The sequence below is a fragment of the Rhamphochromis longiceps genome, linkage group LG11, assembly GCF_057381845.1.
Source record: "Rhamphochromis longiceps isolate RC_006_pf linkage group LG11, R_longiceps_female_GT1.1, whole genome shotgun sequence".
Lineage (NCBI taxonomy): Eukaryota > Metazoa > Chordata > Actinopteri > Cichliformes > Cichlidae > Rhamphochromis > Rhamphochromis longiceps.
This window is the reverse complement of record NC_140567.1, coordinates 19,103,215-19,130,506: the sequence shown is the minus strand read 5'-3', so window position 1 is coordinate 19,130,506 and position 27,292 is coordinate 19,103,215. Positions and strand designations below refer to the sequence as shown.

The 27,292-nt window shown below is 40.8% G+C and overlaps 1 protein-coding gene across 2 annotated transcripts; it reads left to right on the top strand.

Annotated features, from left to right (window-relative positions):
* Window positions 1-8,240: 8,240 nt before the first annotated feature.
* On the top strand, window positions 8,241-9,716 carry LOC146658879 (phospholipase A2 inhibitor and Ly6/PLAUR domain-containing protein-like). 2 transcript variants are annotated; one of them, XM_085422632.1, is made up of 6 exons: window positions 8,241-8,286; window positions 8,550-8,666; window positions 8,742-8,885; window positions 9,135-9,245; window positions 9,358-9,505; window positions 9,662-9,716. In XM_085422632.1, the coding sequence occupies exons 1-6, from the start codon at window positions 8,241-8,243 to the stop codon at window positions 9,714-9,716; spliced, it is 621 nt and encodes a 206-aa protein (XP_085278758.1). The 2 variants fall into 2 exon arrangements, with proteins under 2 accessions (XP_085278758.1, XP_085278757.1); XM_085422631.1 differs by having other exon boundaries at window positions 8,241-8,301.
* Window positions 9,717-27,292: the final 17,576 nt, after the last annotated feature.

Sequence of the window (27,292 nt, the reverse complement as noted above, 5' to 3'; positions counted from 1 at the left end):
CTAAAATCAGGCAAAAAACATAAAATCCGATCAGAAAAAGTTATATTTTTTACTGTAACAACCACAAACATGTTTATTAAGTCATATTTCATAACTTTAAATGCGAATATAAATTGTCAATTTTAAAATCTTCTGCTCAAGTTTTGCAAACAACAAAGTTATTTGCAGCCATTTACTTTTTACCCTATTTTTTTAATAACCACTTCAAACTATTTACATAACAATCAGGTGTTCTGCATTAAATAAGATGCTACAGAAATTATTTGTGCCACTCCAAAAAAATAATTTCTGTTCACTATAAATGAGAACATCAAAGCCTGATTGCTGGCCTGACAGCAGGTGTTTGTTTTGTTTTTTGGTTTTTTTGGTCACAAGCAGAGAGTGCTTGCTAACGCTGTCCTTAGACAGTGCGAAACGTAACAAAACTATTCAGGAAACCACCGTGTATATTGTTTGTCATGACTCTGGTTTTACGTGGCCTATTAGCACAATTTAAAAACTGGTATATATCACCTTGTTGCTTTGTCATCTTAAAGTGGTCATGTGCTTGGCTTACCACGACTACTTTATTCTTCCTCAGTCAAACAGCACTCGTGCGACTAATTTGCCCCCTAGCTCCAGGTGTTGTGCCAGAAAGTGATTGCCGTCCGTGGAAGCGCACGCAGTTAAAACGGTAACGTGACTGCACTGCATTTTCTTCTTAGTAATGGTAACAGCATTGGAATGATAGAAGTAGTAATTAGTTAGATTACTGGTTAGTGAAAAAAGTAACGCTTGTTACTTGTAATGTCGTTATTCCTGCGCTGGGCATTAGAACTACTTGGACATAGGTTTTATCTTTGGCCTTTACTGCAGCAGTCTGGATCACTCAATCTGGTCCAGTGAAAGTGTTTGCTATAGTACCCATAGGCCAGAGGGCTCCCGGAAATTGAGGCCTGTTCCATTGTGACTTCCTTTCCATCTGTTCTCTACTTCGGCCGCTCCATAAACATGGTAGGTGTGATATTCACAAGAGTGTTGTGTCTTGTGTGAAAAACTACGCTACCTAGTGGATACTTAATTAAATAAAAAATAATCAGCAGGGAAGCAATGTAATGGTCACATGTATCTGTGTGGTGCAATCAGCAATGAAGTTTCTGTTATGTTGACACCAGGGTCATCTTCTTATAAACACCAGAAACCCTACAGTAGTTAATAGCAAATTAAGGCAGCCCAGGTGTTATCTGAGAAAACTCAGCTGCCGCCATTTTCTCTTTCCTGGTAGATTGCTGGAATTATAGAAAGCTGGAGGTAATGAAGAATCCCATCGCTCCGTGAGAGGGATGCTGGGTGTAATGGGATCGAGATTAGCTATGTCAAATGATATGTATGCAAGATTTTGGCATTTAGAATACCTTCCACTTCCACAAGAGCAGTATTTAGAATATGCTCTGGGACTGACTGCTTCACTATTACCTTAATACCTCTATATCATACAAAATGTATGCAATATATATGAATCCTATTCTACTGTCAAAAGACTATCCCAGGCTTTAAAATGGTGCCATATATAGAGAGATTTAACTGTTTAATTTTTGTTCAGTGCCATTTGTAGTGGACTGCAGAATTTATTAACTCCTGTTTTCAACCTATTCTCTGACTGGCTGGAGCAGCATCTAATAACCAACTCGCAAAATAAAACGAAAACACCAGACATTATGATACAGACTTAAAATTTGCACCAATGTTTTTTTTCTAAATTCTATATGAGAAAAGTGAGCGCGAGAGCAGAGACGTCAAGGCTCTAGTTACAGCAGTGCAAGTAAACAAACAATAAATATAAGAAGAGTAAGACAATAAATATACACTTTAGGACTAGGGGTAAAGGGATCAAGGGAGTGTTTGGCCAGGGTGCCAAACAGGCTAGGACCGCCGCTGCTAGTAACGCTCTGTTGCTGACAGGGACACATGTGGAACTGATATTCAGGGTGTTATTAGGTGCAAGTCTTTTGTTTGCTTTACTGTGTGAGCAATATGACATTGTTTGACTGTTCAAAAGTTTTTAGAGCATGCGTTTGCTTTATAATCCTGTAAACCAGTGGTTCTCAAACTGTGGTATGGGTACCACTGGTGCTATATGGGCTCCCTCTAGTGGTATGGGAAGCCTCCCCAAAAATTGTTATGATTAAATAATATACCATTTACTGATTGAGGGATTTCTGAAAAATTAAAACGTACAGCTCTGCTTCACTTCCGACACAAATGAAAGCAGAAAACTAAACAGCAGTGACGTTTGTAGGGTTACTGAAATTGGAGTAGCTGGTATCAATGGCGTGTCCAGCGGGGTGGCCTGGGGGGGCACAGGCCACCCCCCCCAACCAGACTGGCCACCCCAGGTGCCACCCCAAAGGCAAAACAATAAAATTCAATCAAATATCAAATGTCCGATTATGTTTTCACGGTGACGCTCAGATATCCGAGTGTAAGTGAATGCAGCATCGGCTTCTGCGCGATGTGCATCACGTTAGCAAAGGTAGGAGAGCCAAGCACGAAAGACGTCACTGCAGGAAACAATTTTTCGGTGAAAGAAAATGAGGACAGAATAAATGTCCCGGTAAGTAATATTAAGTTTGTTGAGTTTAGTAAACTTCGGTGAAATTAGAATACCAAGGAAAAAATTACACTTAAAGAATTATTGCAGCCGTGGAATATTTCAGACAGTATGCTACAGAGGGGAGCTAACATAAGAGTTATGAGTTATAAGATGTAAGGTAAGTCATAACATTGCTGTATGGAGCTGCAGATTTGGTTGCAGGTTAACATAGCTGGACTGGCCATCGGGCTTATTTGACTTATTTATTTTTTTTGTAACGGCATGAACAATGAGAGGTGGTGGATTGGCCAGATGCAGGTCGATGTGTAGAAATAACTCCGTTGTTTGGTGGTGGCTATGGCGGGGCTTCCACAGAGGCAGCAGGTGGATGAGGGAAGGGGAGGCAGGAGGAGAGCCCCGAGGCAGCCGCCAGTCCGAGTGTCAGGTGAACTGAACTTCAGGTAAGAAGTTATGACCTGCAGTCTATCTGGGTCAGATATGAACTAAGTTTAGGTGGAGTTTATTTTCGTTGTGCTGACTTTTTACTGTCAGTTGCAATAACTCATACTGCGTTCTAGCCAGCTTGGAGTTTTTATACAGCTGTTCGGTTGCTATGATGTTACTGATAGTGAACTTTATTTTATTCATAAGGTTAGTTAGTAGAGTTGCCAACGGCTCCTTAAAAAAATGGAATGGTCCCTCAATCAGAGAAAATATTACACGTTTCGTATTGAGCTGAGGAGAGACGCAGTTTGTCCCGAACTTCAGCTAGAATGGAAAAAGACACAAAGCTGGATTTATTCTGTCTTTACGCTGCACAGCTGCCTCTTCTCTCATCCTGCCTCTCCTGTTGCTACTTCAATCATGAAACTGATCGATGATCAGCTGATCGGCTTTTCTCTCTTGTTTGTTTATCGCCCACTTTGCGCCAGAAAGACGAAACCAGCAGATGTTGCGCTAAACAACAGCAGCACGTTTAAGCTTGATCGGCTGTTGTTAGAATTTATTTAATATTCATTTCTAGTATCAGCTGATGTTTGCTGGAGCCACAGCTGTAAAGCTGCTGGTCATGATGTCGGTTTGGATATCTGGTGAGAGGGAAACGTGAAGACCACCCACCAGGATCCTTTTTTATGTAGCTGACAGCTGGTAACTGTGCAGGGGCGGGTCTAGCAAAGTTTTGCCAGGGGGCCAGGTAGGGCATTAACAGGGAAAGGGGGCACAAAGAAATACTTTTCTTTCTTATTCTCATTTAAAATATCTAGCTTTTATTAAATAATTATCTAAATCTTACAACCAAAGTTTTTATCTGACGTAAAATGTATAGAAATCATACATATACCAAAAAGACTGTACATCACTGTCACAACAGGGTTTGTTTTCATTCAAAGGCTTTATGGCTTTAATACCTGGTGGGTCGGTCTGTAGTCAAAATGCCCGATTTTCTGTCCCAGTCCAGCCCTGCAGGTTAATACTGGCAGTGTCACCATGCCAGCTGAATGTATTTCATCATCAGCCAGTGTTGTTCTTTATCAATATTACCAAAGTTTACCATAAGGCAGCATAGAAAGTATTTACTTGCTTTCAGGTTTTATTCAAATATTAGTCTTTTCAGTTGTTTCTCCACTTTTTTCCTGTTTCAAAATCAAACACCAGTTTGTGAGAAGATTATCTTCTTTTTTTAACAGGCAGAGAAAGTTTTACATTGGAACTGGCTAATTTGTCAATTGTTTGCTACAAATGTTCGTATTTTAATATTCAAAAATGTTTTTGCCCAAAACATATGTGCAGTATATGTCAGTAAAAATACTATGCAAATATTGCTGTCCTTGAATGCTGAGTAAACACTGACAAAGCACTGATTGTATCTCTTGTACTTTATCAACGCAGTATCTAAAAACTTTGCACCGTAGTGGTTAAAATCTCATTCTAATAAGAGTTAAAAGTGCATTTGGTTATTAGGTTTATAGGATTATTGAATTATGGTTAAGGGTTGGTAGAAATTTTTTTTTTAAACATTATCTGCCAATTAAATCTGCCACCCTTCTCCAAATCTGTGCCCCTACCTGGCCCCCCCAACAAAATTTTTCTAGACACTTCACTGGCTGGTATATTATGATGCACTACATGCTGGCTAGCGACACAGCTATTTTAGCATAATATAAACATACTGAAGCTGGAGGATGAACGCTAACTTTTTTCCATTCGATAAAAGTTAGCGCAAGTGTTCTCAACGGTTAGGGAAAAATGCAATTGCATGGCTGGATGCTGTAAATGGACCAAACTTAAGTTGGGAGAACCACTGAGATAATCCAACTACAATAAGGTGGTTAGTTATTATTTCTTTTCTAGGGGGTCTAGGGGGGGAATAATATTATCAAAATAACTGGAGGAACTATGCTGCCTGCCACAGCCCCATCAAATGAAAAAAAAAAAAAACGTTTGTTTTTTTTGGCACTTGGGGTGGTTATCGTCCATTTATCGTTATCGAGGTTAACTGCTCAATTTATCGTGATATTGATTTTAGGCCATATCGCCCAGCCCTAAGCTGAACCAGTCCTACGCCTGTTTCGAGGTTAGCCAGGCGGCTAATGCTATCTACCGCCTGACTACCGAGGACAGTGACGTCATCAGCGAGAGACCGGTGACCAGCATCGCGGAGCATGATGTCCGAGCGGCATTGAGGAGAGTAAACACAAGAAAAGCGGCAGGGCCAGACGGCATCACCGGCCGTCTGCTGCGCTGCTGTGCTGACCAGCTAGCAGGTGTGTTCACTTCCATCTTCAACTAGTCCCTGGCGAAGTCTGTGGTCCCCACATGCTTCAAAAGATCCACCATCATTCCTGTGCCCAAGAACAGCAAACCCTCATCCCTGAACGATTACCGGCCAGTTGCACTGACCTCGGTAGTAATGAGGGTGTTTGAGAGGCTGCTGAAGAACATCATCTCCTCTTCCATCCCAGACACCACAGATCTGCTCCAGTTCGCCTACCGACCCAACAGATCCACTGAGGACGCCATCGCCCATGTCCTGCACACCACCCTCAGCCATGTGCACAAGAAACAGGGCAACTAAATGAGAATGCTGTTTGTTGATTACAGTTCAGCATTTAACACAATAGTACCCAGCAGACCATTCACAAAGCTGAGGGATCTAGGACTCAACAGCCGCCTGTGTGCATGGGTGTTGGACTTCCTCACTGGCAGAACTCAGGTGATGCGTCTCTAACAGCATCACCATCAACACAAGAGCACCACAGGGATGTGTCCTCTCGCCACTGCTCTACTCCCTCTACACTTCAGACTGTGTGGCCACCCACGGCTCCAACACCATTGTGAAGTTTGCTGACAACGCAGTGGTGTTGGGTGCCATCTCCAACAACGATGAGGCGGCCTACATCTCCAGCTGAACGTTGGCAAGACCAAGGAGCTGGTGGTGGACTTCAGAAGGAGTCAGCACAGAGACTACATGCCCATTATCATCAATGGAGCTCCAGTGGAGAGGGTGCAGTCCTTCAAGTATCTCGGTGTCCACATCTCCTCAGACCTGACATGGTCTGCCCACATTCAGGTCCAGACCAAAAAGGCTAGGCAGCGCCTGTACCACCTACGATAACTGAGGAAGTTCAGGGTCTCTCCAAAGATCCTCAGGATTTTCTATACAGGCGCTGTGGAGAGCATCCTCACACAGAACATGACATCGTGGTTTGGGAACAGCTGTGTGAAGGACCAAAAAGCTCTCCAGAGAGTGATCCGTACAGCAGAACGCTGCTGCAGGATTGCTCTCCCCCCGCTTCAGGACACCTACACCAGGAGATGCCGGACTAGAGCAGCGCAGATACTGAAGGACCCGTCCCATCCTGGCAACGAACTGTTCCAACTTCTGCAATCCGGCAGAAGGTTCCGCATCATCCGGGCAAGGACAGAGAGACTCAAGAGGAGCTTCTATCCCCAAGCCATCTGGGCCCTAAACCAATTTTATGTTTATGTTTATTTTACTTTTTATGACAATTAAAATGAATAGCATTCATATAAAAAATAAAATTGTCTCATGTAAACTGTATATGTTATTAAATACTACTATAATGCTGGTCATGCCCATATGGAAAAGAAACAGTAAAATCTTATAAAAGACTTGCATAAGATGTGGCCTACTTCATATAGTGAATCATATAAGGCTTATAGGATTTACTCATGAAAGTGGCCACTTTCTCATTACTTTCATATATTGTTTTAGGAAGTATCCAAAACATACAAGTTTCATTTATATAATTTTTCAAGGGATCTTATATCTGTTTTAACACTTGTATGCTTTTCATACAAGTTTCACACAAGACAGATAGAAACTTTATAAGATTTATATATATATCTTTTCCATATGGGTAGGGAGCCATATGTTTTATGAGGTGGTACTCATTGTGAAAAGTTTGAGAACCACAGCTGTAAACAAAGCAGCACTTCTGAGCTGCTTCAGCAGGCAGGCCACACCTTTTTCTCATCCTATAACACGTGATTTATTCTCAGAAACATTATCCATGCTTGATACAATATCTTCCCAGTACAGGGGCAGGACTATGTGTCAACTGAGGTCAATTTGTTGGGGAGGACAATTTGCAGGTTACAGAAAATGCTTCTTCTCATAAGGTAAAACTAAAGTTGCTTCTCGTGTATTGAATCAAAAATATATTAATCTTAGCATATTGTTTAGGGTCAGGAACATACCCACTGTTTTTCCTGATCCCCGGCTATAGAGGACACCCTGCTTTCTCCACCATGGTTTCAAAACTCCGCAGCCAAATACTATTATCATTGAGAAACACTGGTAAACATTATAAACTCATTTTCACATTTAGAATAATATAGTCTGTCATTTTATTCATATAACCATTCATATAACCTGTTAAAAAACAGGACAAAGCCATCATAAACATCTTTACCCATTGAGCTCCCACAGAAACCATGTCTAATCCCTGTGTGTTACACCCTCTTCCCTGTGAAATTCTGGTGTTAGTTTCCCTATTTATGTTGTTGCTTTTGAGCCAGGTCATAACACTGTGGAACAAGTGCAAAATTTCCAGTGTAGAGGAAGGGGTCTCTCTCCTTCCATTTACTTTTATACAGCAGTGGCAGCAGTGAGTGCAATCTGCAATGTGCAACTAGTCTAGTAGAATGCAATTCTACTAGTAGACTAGTAATATTTGTACAGTATATTTGCACAAGAGTTTTGTACCTGGATTTTAATTGAATACATTTCATTAGTGGCTTTTCCAGAAGGTAGTCAGTCATTGAAGTTAACCAAATCATATTCAAAGCATGCAAAGTGTTATTGTTGGACTAGCCTTCTCTTTTAAATAGAGACTGACGGCAACTATGCTTCAGTTTTACCAGCTTTCACAGGATCTCAGAAGCATGTCTAAAAAGTTCAGAAATTCAAATAACCAAAAGTGTGTGAAATGCAAGGTTTACCAATAAGATAATTTATTTACAAATTTAACAAAGGCTAATATTTGCTATGCAAATAAAAAAATTTGATTGTCAGGTTCTTTCACTGTCAAAGGAAGGGTTAAGTGGTGGTCAGAGTGAGAGAGAAACCACTCCCCCCAATAAGAATTACTTACAACCTGAACAGAAACTAAACTAAATTTCACTTCTATCTGACCATCACAGAATGCAGATCCTTGCGCTGATCCTTGGGATCCTGCTGCTCCCTAAAAGCAAGTTTTTCCTTGGTTATCTGTTCTTTAACATTTTAAAGAAAGTTCTGTCATTTCAATGAAACTTTTTTTTTATTGCTTTTACATCATGTTATTTACAACCCAGCAAAAAATGTGTCTACTTCCTACAAATGATTGTACTATTTATTGTACTTTTAGCCCTTTGTTTGAATCTATTTATTTTAGTTGGAGTTTCAGGATTTGTCCATACGGTTAATGCAAGAAAAGTTGATTTAACTCCTTATTTAAATGTATTTTATCAGCATGTCCATTGGAATGTTATGAATGCATACCAGGACCATCTGGAAGCTGCAATGAGACAACAAAAGAATGTCCATCCAATACTCAGTGTGGTTCAGTCAGAATGATTTCAAATATGGGTAAAATGGTATTTTATAGTTCTTCTATTATTTTTTGAAGTGACCGAGTTTACAATGGTTCCTCTTTGGTTTCAGGTGGTTCAGAATTTAAATTTATGGGGAGAACTTGTGTTACGCCTGATCAGTGCTTCAGTGGCTCAGTCAACTTTGGATTTGCCCAAGTTGTAATTAACAGCAAGTGTTGCACCTCTGATCTGTGCAACTCTCAAGATGTCCCTGGTAATTTACAACATGTTTCTTGGTATTTTGAAATAGTATTTCCTGTTGTGATAAAGAAGTAGATTTTATTAATATTGTGGAAAAAGTTACAAAGTGAGCCAGGTTTAGGAAAATTAATTTTTTCTCAATCACTGAGTTCTCCTGATGGATGAGGATTAAAGCATCCAGTATTTGCATATCTGATGTTTTTTGGCACTTTGATAAAATAATCAAGGAAACAAATATGACATATATATTTGTGCTTCATAGATTGGAGCATACCCTCGCCAAATGGGAAAAAATGCTCGCAATGTGATGGAAATGACTGCACCAAAACTTTAACCTGCAACAGAAATGAGGACTACTGCATCTCAGCAGCAGGTAACAGGCCTAGAACATTAAGTTTCTGTATGTTTCTTTTCTGCTTAGAGGAATATTCAGTGATTCCTTTTTTAAAACTTGCAGCACAGTAGAATAATTTTTGTTTTCTCAGTGAATGCAGGAGGGGAAACTACTAAAGTAAAGGGCTGCGCCTCCAAGATGATTTGTTCAAACACACAAACTGCACAGCTCTCAGGAATCATTGGAGGAGAAGTCAGCTGCTGCCAGGGTGACCTCTGCAACAGTGATACAACAACAGCGTCACAGCCCAGCAGCACAACTGCTGGCACAACAACAGCATCACAGCCCAGCAGTACAACTGCTGGCACAACAACAGCATCAAAGCCCAGCAGCACAACTGCTGGCACAACAACAGGATCACAGCCCAGCAGCACAACTGCTGGCAAATCAACAAGTACCATCCTTGTATGCTTTGTGGCACCACTGATCGCTTTGGTCTTGTTCTCTTAGCTGATGAAAAAAAAATAGCACAGCCCAGTTTTTCTTTAAACCTTCACAATACTTCCACATATTCACCAAGAGTTCGCTCAAAAAATATAAAGTTTCATAAACAACAGTCTTTTTATTTTTTCTCAAATATTTTAAAATTTGCTCCTTTAAAAAAATGTACTTTATGGATTTGTGCTTTCTTTAACATTTCTAAAACATTTTGAACTGATACTCGAAGGTTAAAATGAAAAAAAAAAACATCAGGCAAATCTTGTAAATGAAACAAATGCATAAAAATAGTGTCAAAAAGTGCAAAGTATGTATACTCATTATTATGTCCCTTGAAATCTCCCAGCAGCTAGTGTCCTTCCAGGAATGACACGAACATTGAAGATGCAGATGTACAGTCAGTTTTCATTTGAATGTGACAACTTCAGTCTTCCTTTAGATCTTTTTTTTATATATATATATATATATATATATATATATATATATATATATATATATATATATATATATATATGAGAGAGAGAGAGAGAGAGAGAGAGACAGATCAGACAGACAGATCAGATCAGGAAGATAATTAAAAGGCTTCAAACATCATCTGGTTACAGGTGCATGTCATTGTTAACATGTGTACGTAATTATACGTATATATCTAAAATATCCATCACAGTTAATCTGTACTTAAACTGTATTGAAATTTACTTTGAGAACCACCACACAAACTGATTGCAAAGCATATTCTACTAAAAAGTCACTGATCATAAAAATACATAAATAAATAATTTACAAGTCTGTCCTATGAAAACAATTATTTGCAGCTTAATAATGCTTCAGCAATGAAATAAAACAATCTTAAAGAGGATTCAGTAAATGAACTGATTCAAAAATAAAAAGAAACAAATCACTTTAATAAAACAGAAATATCAATCAAATGAACTCAAAACTACAACAATTCAGTTATTTAAAGAAGCTTTAAAAAGGCCTTGAGCAGCATCAGGATTAAAAGAACAATGCAGCATAGTTGTTATTCTTCTTTAATCGTGGAGACTTCTAATTAGTATGTATTTAATTATCTAGACCCAGATAGCACTGAGCTATGGACCCTAGCCTTAGATCTTTGCCCAGTTGGTTGTTTAACTTTGCAAACAACAGATGAAAACTACATTGCTACATTTAGCAGAGGTCACATTATGAGTGACTTTGTGTTACACAAACAAAACATGGATAACTTTCACATGAAGAATTCTGTAAAATGCAATTCTTGTTGTATGTTGCACACTTAGATTAAAAGGAATTGAAACCAGCATAGCGTTGTGAGTCCGCCTTTACTGTAACTTCTGCAAATATATAGACATTTTTATACACTTGTACACCATCTGACATAGCTTTTGTTAGGCGCACTGTATTATGGTGAGTGGCCTGGCTTGTTTCAAACTCAAAACACCAATACTTCTTACAGTAGCATAAACGAAATAACCCTAAACAAAAGTCTGATTCCCAGGTCTGAATTAACTGTGATTACAGCCCAGTACAGGTAGACATCAACCACAGTGCCACGAGGTTTTCACACAAACTGGCAAATTAGCTGTAGCTGCTAACCGGTAGCTTCATGGCTAATCTACATTGCTAACAATAAATATACACTAACCACACATGATGGGAATTAACAGCCAACTTTCCTACATTCCCTGCAACCATGTGGACTTATCTTAAGACCAAGGTCAAGTTATTTACTATTTTTATCTGCTTAAGTGCAAATATATAGCCATAGTAGTATATTGTTACACGCTTGTACACACTTTCACACAGCTTTTGTTAGGCGCACTGCATTAGGTGAGTGGCCTGGCTCGTTTACTCCCACTTCAGCTGCTCATTTCAGGAGATACTCCCTCTTGTGGTGTAACGGAGAATAACTACTCTTCCAGCGCTATGTCTCGTTGGAGACTGGCGCACACATTATTTTACAACAATGTGTGCGTGAACAATCAGAACATTTTCACCAAATACAATATTGTAAATAAACGATTATGGGGGAAGGGTGTCTTTTTTTTGTTAATGTCTTCTTTTTTTGTCATTTCTTGTCCTCACATGTACAATTTTTTTTCTCCTGCTCATTAAATTTGATTGGTGACAGTCCCTGGATAAGCAAAAGAAGATGGATGGATTAAATTTGGTTAGTGACTTATCCACAAGTATCCCAAGATATCCACTGAGTGCTTAGTCATTCAAGTTAACCAAATCACATTCAAAATATGCAAAGTTTTATGGCTGACCTAGCTGCCAAAGGTTCTCAATAAAAAACATTACAGAGATGCACACAGATAGAAAAATCCCCAAAAGCAAGATGACTTAACTACGAAGTTAGCAATAACTGGAGCTGGGGGAAGAATTATTTATAAACTAGCAAACAATATTTTTAAAAATCTAATACTTACACTTTATTCAATATGTAGAAAGGGCAATCATAATTAAGCTGTTCAGTACAAGTTGTAGATTCAAGCTGCTCTTCATATTTTTGGCCACCAGGTGCCACAGAAGAGGACTGAGGTTTTTATCCTTTCAAGACTAATTTGACTCACTTATGATCGGCACAGGGTTTTATTTATTTATGTATTTTGCTCAAATTCACCAACTTATCATGTTTATATTACATTGACTTCATGCAAGGTCCAGTTTTTGGTCTCTTGTTATTGAATGTCCCTCTCTGTCTGTACACTGCTAAAAAATAGATTCAGTTGTTGATCTAAATGTACCCCAGTACATTTAGATCAATGTCCTACATGCAAATGCCCCCAGTTTCTTTCAGAAATCATCATTATTAACAGTCTCTACACTCTGTGTAGTGTTGTAGCATGCATCTCACTAGTGTTAATCTTAATCGGGGCCTGTCTCATCTTTGTACACTGCCTCAGTAAAATGAGGTCAGTACAATTTTAATTTTGCTTCAGCCAGCTGTGTTTTCAAATGTTGTGTGAACAGAATCTGCAGAATATCACAGCAGTTAATCTAACAAGTTGATCAGTTGTTTTGTTCTTTTTTCTGCTTTGAGACATTTTTCCACTTGTAAAATATGAATTATGAGCAGTAACAGCGTTACTTTTTTCAGTAATGAGTAATCTAACGAGTTACTATTTCTATCGTTACAACGCCGTTACCGTTACTAACAAAAAAACGCGGTGCGGCCACATTACTATTTTTCAACAAACAGACAGCTGAAGCTGTCTTCAGCTTACCGCACCTTATATCAGTTGTACGGAAGTAGCTGTCTATGTAAGTAATCGGGGCGCTGCAGCTTTAAGCAGCAGCGCGCGCTCCCGCGGGCGGCAATCACTTTCTGCCCGACGATCACTTTTTGGCACAGCACCTGGAGCTCAGGGGGCAAAACATTTGCATGAGTGCTGCTGTTTGACTGAGGAAGAATATAGTAATCGTGGTAAGCCAAATAAAACAACCAATTTAAGATGACAAAGCAACAAGGTGATATATACCAGTTTTTAAATTGTGCTGATAGGCCACGTCATGTCACGTCAGTCATGATAAACAATACATATGCGGCGTTTTTTCCGCAATAGTTTCGTCACGTTTACTGTCTAAGAACAGCGCTAGCAAGCACTCTCTGCTTATGAGCAAAAAATAAAAAAACAAAACAAATAGCAGAAATGTACAGAAAAATGTACCATGTCAACCAATCACAAAATGATATGGAAACATGACATTGGTTGTTTAGGGAGAGGGGGAAGTTTTAGGAGTGACGGCGCGCGCGCGAGAGAGAGAGAGAGAGAGAGAGAGAGAGAGAGAAAGCAGGAAAAGAGAGAGCGAGTTTTGAGATGTGAGAGATTTGTGACGTTTAGGGTGTTTGGAGTGTGTAGTTAATGTGTTGTCTTGTGTAGTTAGTGTGTAGTGTTGTGGATAGGTTTGTGTTGTGTGTCAGAACAATGAGGCGACTGCTGTCTCCAGGTAGAAAACAGGAGTGATACGCCTGCTGCTGTCAGACCTGCAGGTATCAGGCTGTGATGTTGACAGAAATTGTTTTTTTGGAGTTGCACAAATAATTTGTGTGGCATCGTATTAAATGCAAAACACCTGATTGTTATGTAAATAATTTGAAATGGTTATAAAAAAAGGGTAAAAGGTAAATGGCTGCAAATAACTTTGTTGTTTGAAAAACTTGTGCATATGATTTTAACATTGACAGTTTTTATTTGCATTTAACATTTTGAAATATGAGTCATTAAACATGTGTGTGGTTGTTACAGTACAAAAATATAACTTTTTCTACACAGATTTCATGTTTTTTGTCTGATTTTAGATAAATTGTGTTAGTACAGTATGTCAAAATGAAAACATAACTGTAAATTCAGACACGTGAGGTTGTGCTGAAAAGAATGATACCAAACAAGGCAAAGTAAAGAGTTTTTAAATCTGGTAATTCAGTTACTAACTAGTAACTATAATTAATTACTTTTTCAAAGTAACTTGCCCAACACTGATTATGAGTTAACTAAGCAGTGTTGTAACTGTGTTGTGATGACTCTGTAGTGATGAAGAAGGAAAAAGGAGGATGAGACTTGATTTGAAGTTAGTTTTGAGCCACAGGTTTTCTCTTTCTCCTCTTCTTTTTTATAAAAAAATTATAGATATTTCAATCTTTCTTTTCCCAGAAGGTCCATTACCAGCAGAGGGAGAAAATATATTTAAAAGCCACAAAATCTGTGCCACCTCGCTTGTGTATTTTGCTGTTCTTTCTTGCAATTTGACATTCAGAAATATATTTTATGGGATAAATTAAACACTGTCTTAATGTGAGTAAATTTTGTATTACAATTTTCCTTCTATTGGAGACTGAAACCATTTGGCAAGAGTGCCAGATATTTTTTGTATGCAGGAAAGACTATGAAACAGTGGACAGCTTTCTATAACGTGTCAAAAAATCAGCCAGATATCACTCAAAATTTAATCTGCAAATTTTACTATGAATTTTACATGTCTGAAGCCACAGAGCAATGCTATGATAAAACTAACATACAAATATAAGTGATGGTAGTGTATATGACTGAGACCATTACACTGACTCCACAGACTGAGTGAGTTCAGAAAAACCAATCAGTTCAATCAGACTAAAGTTTTGCCACTAATAAATGTCCTCCAGCAGAACTTTATGTATCAGGTTGGTCCTGACATATGCACAAACATGTTTTGGATGGACTGAATGGCATAACATTAAGCTTGTTATTATGAAAGAAAAAAAGTTTTGCTGTGACAGCTTTCCTGAGATTTCACAAGAGTCAAGCTCTTGGTAAATTGAGAGCTTCGCTTTTACACTCAGCTCCCTCTTCCACAAGACGGACCAGTGCAGCATCCGTATCACTGCGGCCGCAGCAGCAATCCGTCTGTCGATCTCCAGCTCCCTTCTCCCACTGGCGAACAAGACCCCGAGATACTTGAACTCCTCCACTTGGGGCAGGAACTCATCCCCGACCCGGAGTGGGCACTCCACCCTTTTCCGGCTGAGAACCATGGCCTCAGATTTGGAGGTGCTGATCCTCATTCCCGCTGCTTCACACTTGGCTTCGAATTGTTCCAGTGTGAGCTGGAGGCCATTACCCGATGAAGCCAACAGAACCACATCATCCGAGAAAAGGAGAGATGAGATTCTGAGGCCACCGAAGTGAAAGCCCTCCGCCACTTGGCTGCGCCTATAAATCCTGTCCATAAAAATTATGAACAGAATCAGTGACAAAGGGCAGCCCTGGTGGTGCCCATCACCCACCAGAAACGAGTCCGACTTATTGCCAGAAATGCAAACCAAGCTCTTGCAACGGTTGTATAGGGATCGAATGACCTGTAACAATGGGCCAGACGGTGGGTCATCCCCCTCATCCCCAGACTCTGCTTCCTCCTCGGAAGACGTGTCAGTGGGATTAAGAAGGTCCTCGAAGTATTCCTTCCGCAGCGCTCCCCGAGCACTATACACAGTGCAGGTAGAGCACCGCTTTCCCCTCCTGAGACGCCTGACGGCTCGCCAGAATCTCTTGGAGGCAGTCCGAAAGTCTTTTTCCATGGCCTCTCTGAACTCCTCCCACACCCGAGTTTTTGCTTCAGCCACTGCCCGAGCCGCATTCCGCTTGGCCCGTCGATACCTGTCAGCTGCCTCCAAAGTCCCACAGGCTAACCAAGCCCGATAGGACACCTTCTTCTGCCTGGTGGCTCCTTCACCTCTGGTGTCCACTATTTGGTTCAGGGATTACCACCATGACAGGCACCAACCACCTTGCGGCTGCAGCTCAATGCAGCAGCGTTGGCAATGGAGATGCTGAACATGGTCCATTCGGAATCAATGTTCCCAGTCTTCCTTGGAATGCTGTTGAAGCTCTGCCGGAGGCGGACCGGGGCCTCTGCTAGACGTTCCCAGCACACCCTCACTTAGGTGCACCGGGTCTGTCTAGTGTCCTCCCCCGCCACCTGATCCAACTCACCACCAGGTGGTGATCAGTTGACAGCTCAGCCCCTCTCTTTACCCGAGTGTCCAGAAAATATGGTCGCAGGTCTGGTGATACGATTACAAAATCGATCATCGACCTACGGCCTAGAGAGTCCTGGTGCCACGTGCACTTATGGACACTCTTATGTTCGAACAAGGTGTTCGTTATGGCCAAACTGTGATTTGCACACAAGTCCAATAACAAAACACCACTCGGGTTCAGATCAGGGAGGCCGTTCTTCCCAATTACTCCCCTCCAGGTCTCGCTGTTGTTACCCATGTGAGCATTGAAGTCCCAGTAGGACAACGGAGTCTCCAGGTGGAGCACCTTCGAGCACCCCACCCAGGGACTCTAAGAAGGCTGGGTACTCTGAACTGCCACTTGGCGCATAAGCGCACATGACAGTCAGGATCCGTTCCCCGACCCTAAGGCGCAGGGAACAAACCCTCTCATCCACCGGGAAGAACCCCAACATACCGGCAGCAAGCCGAGGGGATATTAGAATACCCACCCCAGACCGCCGCCTCTCACCAGGGACAACTCCAGTCTGAGACAGAGTCCAGTCCCTCTCCAGGAGACTGGTTCCAGAGCCCAAGCCATGCGTAGAGGTGAAGCCCGACTATATCTAGCCGGTACCTCTCAACCTCACGCACTAACTCAGGCTCCTTCCCCACCAGAGAGGTGACATTCCATGTCCCAATTGCCAGTCTTGGTAGCTGGGATCAGTCCGCCAGGGCCTCCGCTCCTGGCCGCCGCCCAGCACACAATGCACCCGACCCCTATGGCGCCTCTTGCGGGTGGTGGGCCTGCCGGAGGATGGGCCCATGTCCCCTTTTCAGGCTGTGCCCAGCCGGGCCCTGTGAACTAAGGCCCGGCCACCAGATGCTCGGCTTCGGGCATCCTCCCCAGGCCTGGCTTCAGGGCGGGGCCCCGGTAACCCTATCGCGGGCAGGGTAAACTGTTCCCTCGATGTTTTTGTCATAAGGGTCTTTTGAATGGCTCTTTGTCTGGTCCCTCACCCAGGACCAATTTGCCATGGGAGACCCTACCAGGGGGCAAAAGCCCCCAGACAACATAACCCCTGGGATCCCTGGGACACACAAACCCCTCCACCACGATAGGGTAGCGATTCACAGAGAGGCTAATAAGATCCCAGACACATTGATCTCTTTGTAGCAAATTATTAAATAAGCATATTAAATCTTCCTATTGCACAGGTTTGAGGAGACAGACCTTTTCTACAGATTATTATATTTCAGACATATTTTATAATCAAATGCTACTGCTGACATCAACACCATCAATGGCAAAACTTTAGAGCAATACACAACTGGTCTCAGTCTGTCCCCATGGATCTAAGCCAATACAACAGAGGTGACTTGTCCAGTTTTCCCCACATATAGATGAAGAAGCAGCGTATAATCTGGTTGCAATTAGAAGGGGAGTAGTGCAGCAAAGACATTTGGGCTCTAGCTCAGGAGGTAGAGCAGGCCATCTACACAATGGAAGGTTGTGTGGGGATTATATCATTTTATATCATGTTGATTATTTTTATTAAGCTTTGAGCAGTGGCATTTGATTAAACATTTATTCCATTTATTAAACATACAGTTTCAATCATGTTATTAATACACATTGCATTTGTGCTCATGATAGAGTTAAGCATACAGTCTAATGAAGGTCAAAAGTGTCGTTCGGTGTTATGTCTGAACTGATATATTGATGAAATGACTTGAATGCTGTGAATGAATGCCTAACATGCTTACATACACATAGACATGAAGTATAATTTCTAGGGTAAAGGTGAAAGACATCTTGCTTTGTCTCTGCTTGGCAACTAGTGATCCGGGGTCTACAGGAAGCATCTGGAGGAGCCAGACAACCATATAGGGAAAAATGCTGTTAAACACGGAAACTTGTTGAACTGTCGTTAACTATAACCTATACATGTGATGTTTTGTCTAACGCGAGAAGGGGCGTTAACCCTGACATAATAAAACCATGCTGAAAGTATGTTTTGATGGGAGATCTGGGGTGACAATATAGGGCTGTGTATCTTTCCACACGTGTTTAATAAAATCATTGTTTTGACGCACTTGGACCAGAGGTCGTTTGTCTCTCACCTCAATCATGAATCAGGACAGTTGGTAGTTCCATCCTTGGTTGCTCAGACTGCATGTCAAATAAACTCCAAGTTGCACTCTGATGCATCCATCAGTGTTCTATCTGACATTCAAACTCATGTGTGAATAGCTGCTAAATGACCTTGTAAATAGCACTTTGAGTTCTCACATTCTTATAGCTTCAGCCCCCCTCCAAAGTCCTAAAACCTAAACATCCACATTTTTTTCCTCTCTCTCAGTGAGCCTAAGTTATGACCTTGGCTTCCTGTGCAGTATGTTCTGTTCTTTTCTCATCAGACAAATAAGGCCATGACTCTCTGAAAACAGTATTTCTTGTAACTCAGCAGTATAATGCATCATAAAACAATATCATTCATTCACCATAAATCGGCAATCTAATGTAATACAAATCAGTTTAACAAATGTAATAGTTATCACCTTTTTCTAAGTCAGGAGAATAATGCAAACTAAAATTACATAATGATTTCACAATCTTAATTAGGGGTATAACGTGGCATAAGGTAATATAATAATCTCACATCCACCAATCATGGACGACAATAATTCATGAGCCCCAAAGATGACAAAGACCCAGTCTTTGTGCATGGCATTTTAATGTCCTTAATTGCCTGCACTCTCTCAGGTGACAGGTGTTGACATCCCTCTTTCAGCACATGTCCTAAATAGCTGAATGATGGATGGGAAAACTGCAGCTTATCCAATGATGCTGTGTAATTTGCATCAGCAAAGGAAGAAAATCTCTCAGGCACTTATATGTCGTGGGAGATGCCCACAGCATCTCATCCACATATAAAAGCTTTGATGGACCTGGAAAGACCAACTTGCGTATTAACTCCAGCTAAATAAAGAGCGACTTAATCTATGAAATCCATCAGCAATCATGACCACACATACTCTTTATCTTTGTATAGGAATATGAACAGCCCTTGGATGTTTTCATGTACAGAGACTGAGTAATATGCCAAACATAAATCCACTACTGTATAAAATATAGAGTCATCTGGAAGCACTGCTTGGATGGAATTAATATTAGGCACACTTGGAGACAAAGTAAAAACAGAGCCTTTCCTGCCCACTGTTTACTCTTTTAAAAGCTGGTAGTACAAAACACGATGACAACATTTGTATTAGAGGCCCTCACTTAAAGAAAAAAAAAAGAGGTTGGTGCTCGGTGGGTAAATTACATCAGAAAAGAAAAAGAAATACACAACCATATATGTTTAAAAAATGGCATACTGGGGTTGTTACAGTGAAATAAGTAAAACTCACAGGTGAATTTTCATCTGAAAATGTTGAATTTGCATAAAAAAACAACACTCCATAGTGCAACACTATCATTACAGACAAATTAGATGCTTAAAAGCCTTTGGGTGTGCATTTGAAATGCAATATGATTCCTAATAGGCAGGAAATATTAAAGCCAAAAGTTACTTACAACACAAAACTTATAACATCAATGTTGGGCCTGTTCCAAAATTTGAATGCACATGCGTTGAAATTACAGGTCTTCTTGAGTCAATAATCATACATTTCTTAATTTGTAGAGGCACAAAAAGTGTAAATTATTGTCTGCTTGAATACCAGTCTAGTTCTACTTATCATTACTGCATCATTTGTTGTTATCTTGTGTTTGTGTTACTTTTATAAAGAAAGACTGGAATGTTTATAATTTCCAAGAGTAAATTTGTTTGTTTGGTTACTTAAGCAGGAGTAAAGTGGAATGGTTTATAAAGACCTGCATGTACATCCATCTAACAGTACAGGAGAGGCATGACTCAACAGGTTGTGGGGTAGCTGATTACAAAATGTTGTATCCTATCTAAAGATTCTTTACAATTTCACATCGAGAAACATTCTTGAAATATTTGACCTGTATTAAGTATTAAGGCCATCGCACCATCTTTTTCAAGTGTTTAAATAAGTAATGTATTCCACATGGTTCACTTTTGAATCACAAAATAAGAAAAATCTGGGCCATCATAACAACCTGGAAGGTTGGACTTAAAATTATTAACCAATTTAAACACTGCGTTGTGAATAGAAGCTGGCAAAACCAAAACCAAAACAAAGAAACAGAGTTTGTGTGGCACACAAACTCTGGAAAGGGGACCTTAATATCACTTAGCACATGGTGTGCTTTATTATGTAGGCATTAATAAATAACAACTTAATAAAGACGTGACATGCTCAATTTCTTAAGAGGCATGACGAAGGAGTGATCTTTATCCAGAAGTGGAAATTATGCTTGTGGCTAAAACAGTGTACAAAAATTTCAAAATCATAGAGTGCATGAGGCTGTTAGCCGTGTTGTCCAGCATTAAACTTATTTACAATGTGTCAGTAAAGAATGACTTGCACTTGTAGCCTGTGTGTAATGACCCCATGTTGGGGTCGTGGATTTGACATCTTAAGGTTTTGAAAGTGGGGATACCTGCTCCTGATGAGCATAAGATTTCTGATAACAACTTGGCATCTCAGTTATAAATGAAATTCGAAATATCTTTGGAAGTACCGTTAATGTATAATTTGACTTCTAAGGTACAAGCAACAAGGCCGAGAAGATGAGGGGGTGGTCTACGTACTATAAAAACACAATCCTTAATCTTTGATCTTCAAACTGTATCTTTCCAGGGCTCTCAAAATTTCAAAATCCCTGGTAGCCCTTCGGGCAGGGACTCTTCAGTTTTTGGTAGCCCAAAATAAATGTAATTAGCCCGAATAAAAAAGAGAGCAATTTTTTGATTGATGTTTTGTTTCCAGTTTTGTTTCCTTTACAATATTATACATTAAAGTATAATATTGTAAAGGAAACAAAACATTAATCAAAAAATTGTTGAAAAACAAATTACAACATTGTATAAAAATTACAATCATCAACTCAAATACTTGGTTCTAATTGAACAGAAATTTCTATGAACTTGTAAGAACTGTGTAGGACTTGAATCAGTCTGTGTCAGATCCTGAATTTGAAATTTCCGCTGAAGTCACGGGTAAGAGACAAGTGGAACCAAGATCTAGGCCATTTGCTTTTTGAAGTTTGCAAAGACTGCTAAATTTTGCCAGTGGTAGTTCACTCTTTGCAACATAGTACGCTGTTCTAAACAGATTTTTCAGGTTTATTTTTAGTATGTTATTTGCAATTGGTGTTTGTTCTGGGAAAGATATTGCAGACTGAGCAATAATGCATTTCTTGCATTTCTCATGGGTTCTAATGGGGGCCTTTCTTAAAATGACTGGTCCCAGTAACAAAGGCGCTTGTCGACTCAGAAATCGAGAGAAAACCAACAACACACCCGGCAGAACATTATGTTATTTACACGGGTGCACATAAGTGGTCCGCATGTGCGCATTCGCTGTCAAAATAAAAGACGCGCACCAGATAACAAGTTGCAACGCGCGTTTGCGTCCATATAGAAAGCACTGTTTTTGTCCACTAGAGTGGGATTTTCACGGCACATTCCGCACCACATCTCTGTGCGTTCATCATTTGTTTGAAGCCAGCTCACCTCCTGCAACCACTTTTCCAAGAATACGCGCTTCTTTTGTGGTTCGGACTCCTTCTGACATTTCTTTGGAGGTGGAGGAACACCAAAGTAATTGCTTAAAGGAGCTTCTTCGACATCTTTAAGAGTTTTAAACAAATGTCTGTCCTCCTCCAGAAAATCTTATGTATGCAAACACGCATTGCAACTTCTTATCTTGTGCGTGTTTTTTTTTTTTTTTGACAGCGAATGCGCACCTGCGGACCACTTATGTGCAGCCCCGGTTATATAGCTCGTCATATTGCAGCCACAGAAATTCTTTTGTCCATGAAACCATAAAGCTGCACTTTCTTTTTGCCTTATAGTCTGATTTGTCATAACTTTTCCGTTTTGTGGTAAGCTTTTCTTTGGCTGTCACTTCTTCACCCTGACCTCTCTTATTTGGCTCAGCAGAACTAAAATATATATCCTGCTGCTTTTACACACACACACACACATAACGGTCAGCGATTCTCGGCGCGATCAACCTCTCATATGTTTAAGCTTGCTGCGGGAGATTTCACTTGTCATGTTTGCATAGTAAGCTAACGATTGATAAGACGATGTCAGAGGAATTGGTGCGCAAATTATCATCACTCACCAATCAGTGCTGTCGCTCTCTATACACAGTTCGTGCATTGCAAAGTGAAAGCAAAAAACAAGCGCAAATTCAAATGCGATTTCAATATGTCACATATTGACAGTGGCTCACCGATGCCAATGACATAATTACCCAGCTACATTTCCGAAAGAATGCAAAAGCATTGACATATATTTTTCCTTCCTACAATAGCCCGACGGGCAGGGCAGAGATAGATTTTGGTAGCCCGACTGGAAAAATCGCTAGCGCCGGGACGTCGGGCTAGCGATTTTGCGAGCCCTGCTTTCTGTTTTGGCTTTAGTGTCATGTTTTGGCTGTGTGGCAGGCAGGAGAGGACCCAAACGCAAACTCACGGGGACAGAACTTGAACTCAAAAACACAGCTGGAAAATAGAACACAAGCAATACAAAACTAAACTGGAAAAGCTAATTAAAATGCATACCAGGAGACACGGGGAGAATCACACACAGCATGAGGGAGAACGCGACACCGAACTGAGGGAGACGCAGACATAAATACACAGAGGGTTAACGAGGGAATTGGGAACACACGGGGAACACAGCTGACACAGATAACCATAACGAGACAGGGCAGGAGTGAACACAACATGACGCATACTGACGAGAGACTGTCAAAGTAAAACAGGAAGTGCACGGAGGTTCAGACAGGAGGAGAGAGAGCACGGGGAGAACACAGACAAAACGGGCTGGGGAAAACATGGAATAAAACACAAGGAGAGACGAGGGCTCACAGATACACAGGGGCACACAGGAGGTAACCAAATAAGGAACATCTTAACTAAATAACCTAGGAACCAAGGCATAAATAGGGAACAAAATACAAAACACAAAAACTAAGAATACTGGGCCAACATGGCCCAGGACCATGACATTTAGAGGCTCTGTCTATTGGGTCATACCTTATTAATCACCCTGTCGTGGTACTGGAGAGAAAAGGGGAAGGTGCGAGAGACTACAGCATTATACAAGCAATGTGTGTCACAGTCTTGGGTCGGTGAACCATATTTTTGTGTTGTGAATTATTTATTGTCTTTGCTTTCATTATTATTTCTGTATCTCTATTCTCTTGTTTTTGTGCTCTGTCTGTACTCCATGTTCTTTTGGTCCCCCCTGTCAGTCATGTCTCCTTGTTATGTTTTGGATACTTATATGAACAATATATGAAAGTAATGAGAAAGTGGCCATTTTCATGAATAAATCATATAAGCCTTATATGATTCACTATATGAAGTAGACCACATCTTATGTAAGTCTTTTATAAGTTTTTACTATTTCTTTTCCATATGGGTAAGTCCATGTCTGTGTGCCTGTGTTATGTTTCTTGTTTTACTTTGATAGTCTTAGATCCTGTGTTTATGTTTTCTGTTTTGCTTCCTCCCGGTCTTATCACGTCTGATTAGTCCTAGCTGGGTTCCCACCTATTGCCCATTCTCTCGTTGTCCTGCTTGTGTATGTTTAGTGTGTGTTTCCCTCTGCTCCCTGTCGGTCCTTCTGCATGTGATCCTCCACGTTACCTCTGTGTTTCATCTCCTTTTTCCTCTGTTTCCTCCTCAGTGTTTCGTATATAGTTGTTCCTTGCCTTTTGTTTGTGTTTTGTTCAGCCTCCAAAATAAAGGCTCGCCTTTTGTTATTCATCCGCCCTCGCCTCCGTGCCTGCGTTTGGGTCCACTATCTCCTATGTTTTAGTTGTAGCAGTAGATCTAATAAATAAATCTGATATGGAATTTAAAATTAGAAATAAAAATAGTTAACAGAGGTTCAGCTAGCCTGACCAGGAATTACAGTCAGATTTACATTGACATGCTAAAATTCTCTGAGTGTATTTACTGTCTCCATCAACCGTTTACAGATCAGTAGTAATTACTCTTGCATAGGTTTTTTGCTTGTTTTAAATTTGTACACTGTTGATTTGTCTTTGTATTTTTCTAATATATCTCTGTTTCACTTTTTCTTGCTGTCCCTTGCCCTTGCTGCTGTTGCATGTGAATAATAAAGTCTGTGTCTGTGCCAAACCAGAATTTTAAACTCCTTTTATAATTTGCCTATCAACATTTCTGGACCATGGGGTTTATTTTTGTGCATTTCCAACTTTGCTAGGTTTCAACAATAGCAGTTTTAGTTATTGTGAAGGAGTTTTTGTCATGACTCGTTAAGGTAGACCTTCCCAAAGTGTGGGTCCAGAGCCATTGTAGGGGGGAAAAGGGGGAAAAAAACCAACGCTTGGACACTGCTAGCACGGGCACCTACAAAAACGCAAAGCAGGAGATGAAGCATCGCTGAATATGTTTCCAAACCAACTTCATTCTAAGCCAAAGACTAGAAAATATGGTGAAGCATATCTTCCCTTTGGTTTCACCTACACAAGTGCCAAGCTAGGTCTCCCCTACATAAATGGTTTTCCCTTTGTCAGGAGCACGCACTGGGCTCTCCAAATCACGGACAAACAGTATCCCACAGTTGTTTATGTTTTTAAACCCATTTTGCACAGAGAAGCATTTTTTGAAAAATGTATTGATAGCAATGTTGAATATTATTTCACAGGGAAAAAAAACAACTACATGTAAAATAATTACACCGTGACGCCTCTGCTTTTCTAAATAGAGGGACAGTAACTCCGTGTGTATATGTAAGTGTGTAAAACCTGAAGATAGAGACAAAATACTGTTAATCTGACTAGCTGCCATTCTGCAATTCATCTCATGTAAACAATAACGTGACGCACAGCGTGAAGTGAAAAAAGGCACATACCTTTGACGTTGCGTGAGGAACTCTGTATTCCTTGTCCACATGTAAACGCAAAAAAAGTAGTTTTTAAAAAATCTCCATTTTCATTGATTTGAAATGCCGTTTACGTGTGGACAAAACAGCTCCCTTTTTTCAAAAATACCCGTGTACCTGCGGACGTAGCATAAGAGTTAGTAGTTTATTTTCTTACTACCTGTATTTTATTGCAGATTACTTGTATTTGCTTAATTGTTTGCTAAATGTTTGAGGTATGAAATAAACCGCAATGGAGCAAAATATGGGTGTGTGTGGTTGGAATATGTGTTTGTGCGTGCACGGGGGGCGCGAACATTTCTCTTGTAAAACAAAGGGGGGCTAGCAAAAAAAGTTTGGGAACCACTGCGTTAAGGTCATTAAATGTGTAATCGGTGGCATGTAGTCTGTTGATTTCACATTTTCAGATCGACTCAGTTTGCTTGGAACCCCAGTGGAGCAGGTACTAAACAGGTAACAGGTACGACAACAAGACAGAAAACCCTAAAAACTGATTTGAGTCAAGTCAAGGTGGTACTAATGGAGAGGTACTACCAGTGCGGTAAGTACTGACAAATTATGTTTGTTTAAATTTTTACATGCTCCTCAGTTCTGGTTCAATTCAAAGCAGAAACTTGATATACAAGTTTCACAGGTGGAACTAGGTTTCACAATGAGATGAGATGAGATGAGATGAGATAGCCTTTATTTGTCAGTTGCAGGTCTTTTGCCCACAACCGAGATGACAGACCTTGCCGACCGTACATACAATACAAACATCACATTGGGGAGACAGGTCAGGCCAGGTAGCGAGGAAAAAAAACATTGAAATGTGCAACACAAAAGGATAATGCAGGAATGCACAGGTATCAACACACCATAACACAATAAACACAGACAAGCAACATGGGAAAGAGTTCCAGTGTGTACATCTGATCTGGGACCGCTCCAATCTTTCGACTGCGCCTCCAGCTGACCCGATGTCCACATCATGGGGGAGGTAAGCGTTGGAGGTGGCGTTGGATCCAGGGTACGAAGGGTGATGCGTCAGTGAGTGCTTATCAGTATCAGTATATGTATGTGTGTGCGTGTCCATAGTTCAGCTGAGACAGTGTCCTTCGCCCTGCCAGGCTAAGTAAACAGTCTTCCAGCCAACCCAGGTGGCCTTGTAGGGAATGGAAAGGAACAGACTCAACACAGTCGTTATCAGGGAGTTGTTGTTCAGCTCCAGCCTTGAGCTGGCGCCGAAGGGGTAGCCGGGTTATGATGGTAATTGAGAATTTCAAGCTGTTTTTTAACACTCCGACACTGGTCTCTCAGTCTCCCGTTAATAGCTGCGAGCTTCTCCGTGATGTTATTAGCCGTCGATTCTGTGGTCTTGTCACTCTTTTTGCTCACATAGCAGATTCTGAGACCTCACAACCGCAGCCAACTGATCCGAGGTGTAATCCAGCTCCACCCAGAGATGTTGTTCTGAGTCGATTCTTTCCTGATGTAATCCAACATACATACGCTCAAAGGTGTTATTCTGAGCATTCACTGCAGTCGTAAGCGCCTCCAAGCTCTTAACCATGCTGCCTTCAGTGAGCCCTTTCTGAGAAGTCGCACCTGTCGTTCCAATCCCAGCGGGCAGCCTTGTGGGGGTTTGAACAGCCGGTTCCGCTCTCTTAATTCTCCGATAAGCCAGGGCCAAGCCAGCTCCGATCAGCAAGAACCCTGTTATCATGGTTCCGAATAGGTAGATATCTTCAGCGTCCTCGATCGACAGTCCCGCCAGGCACACGATCCTCTGCCACCCGTCCATCGTGTATCCGGCAGGGAAAGTCCCTCCAGGGCACTCGGGTTCTCCCGAGCCCAGACTTCTCGTTAAAGGGTGTCAATAGCATTCAGAGACCAGTTGATCAAATCCATAATTCTCTTTTAGGTTTTAGACACAGACTGTGAGAGAGTGTTCCAGGGAAAGTAATACAAAAAAGACACGAGACTAGACAAGGACATAAGAACTAGCAGGAAAGATAAGGGAGAGGAGAAAAGTTGGCCTCCTCCGAGAGCCAAAGAAGAAGATT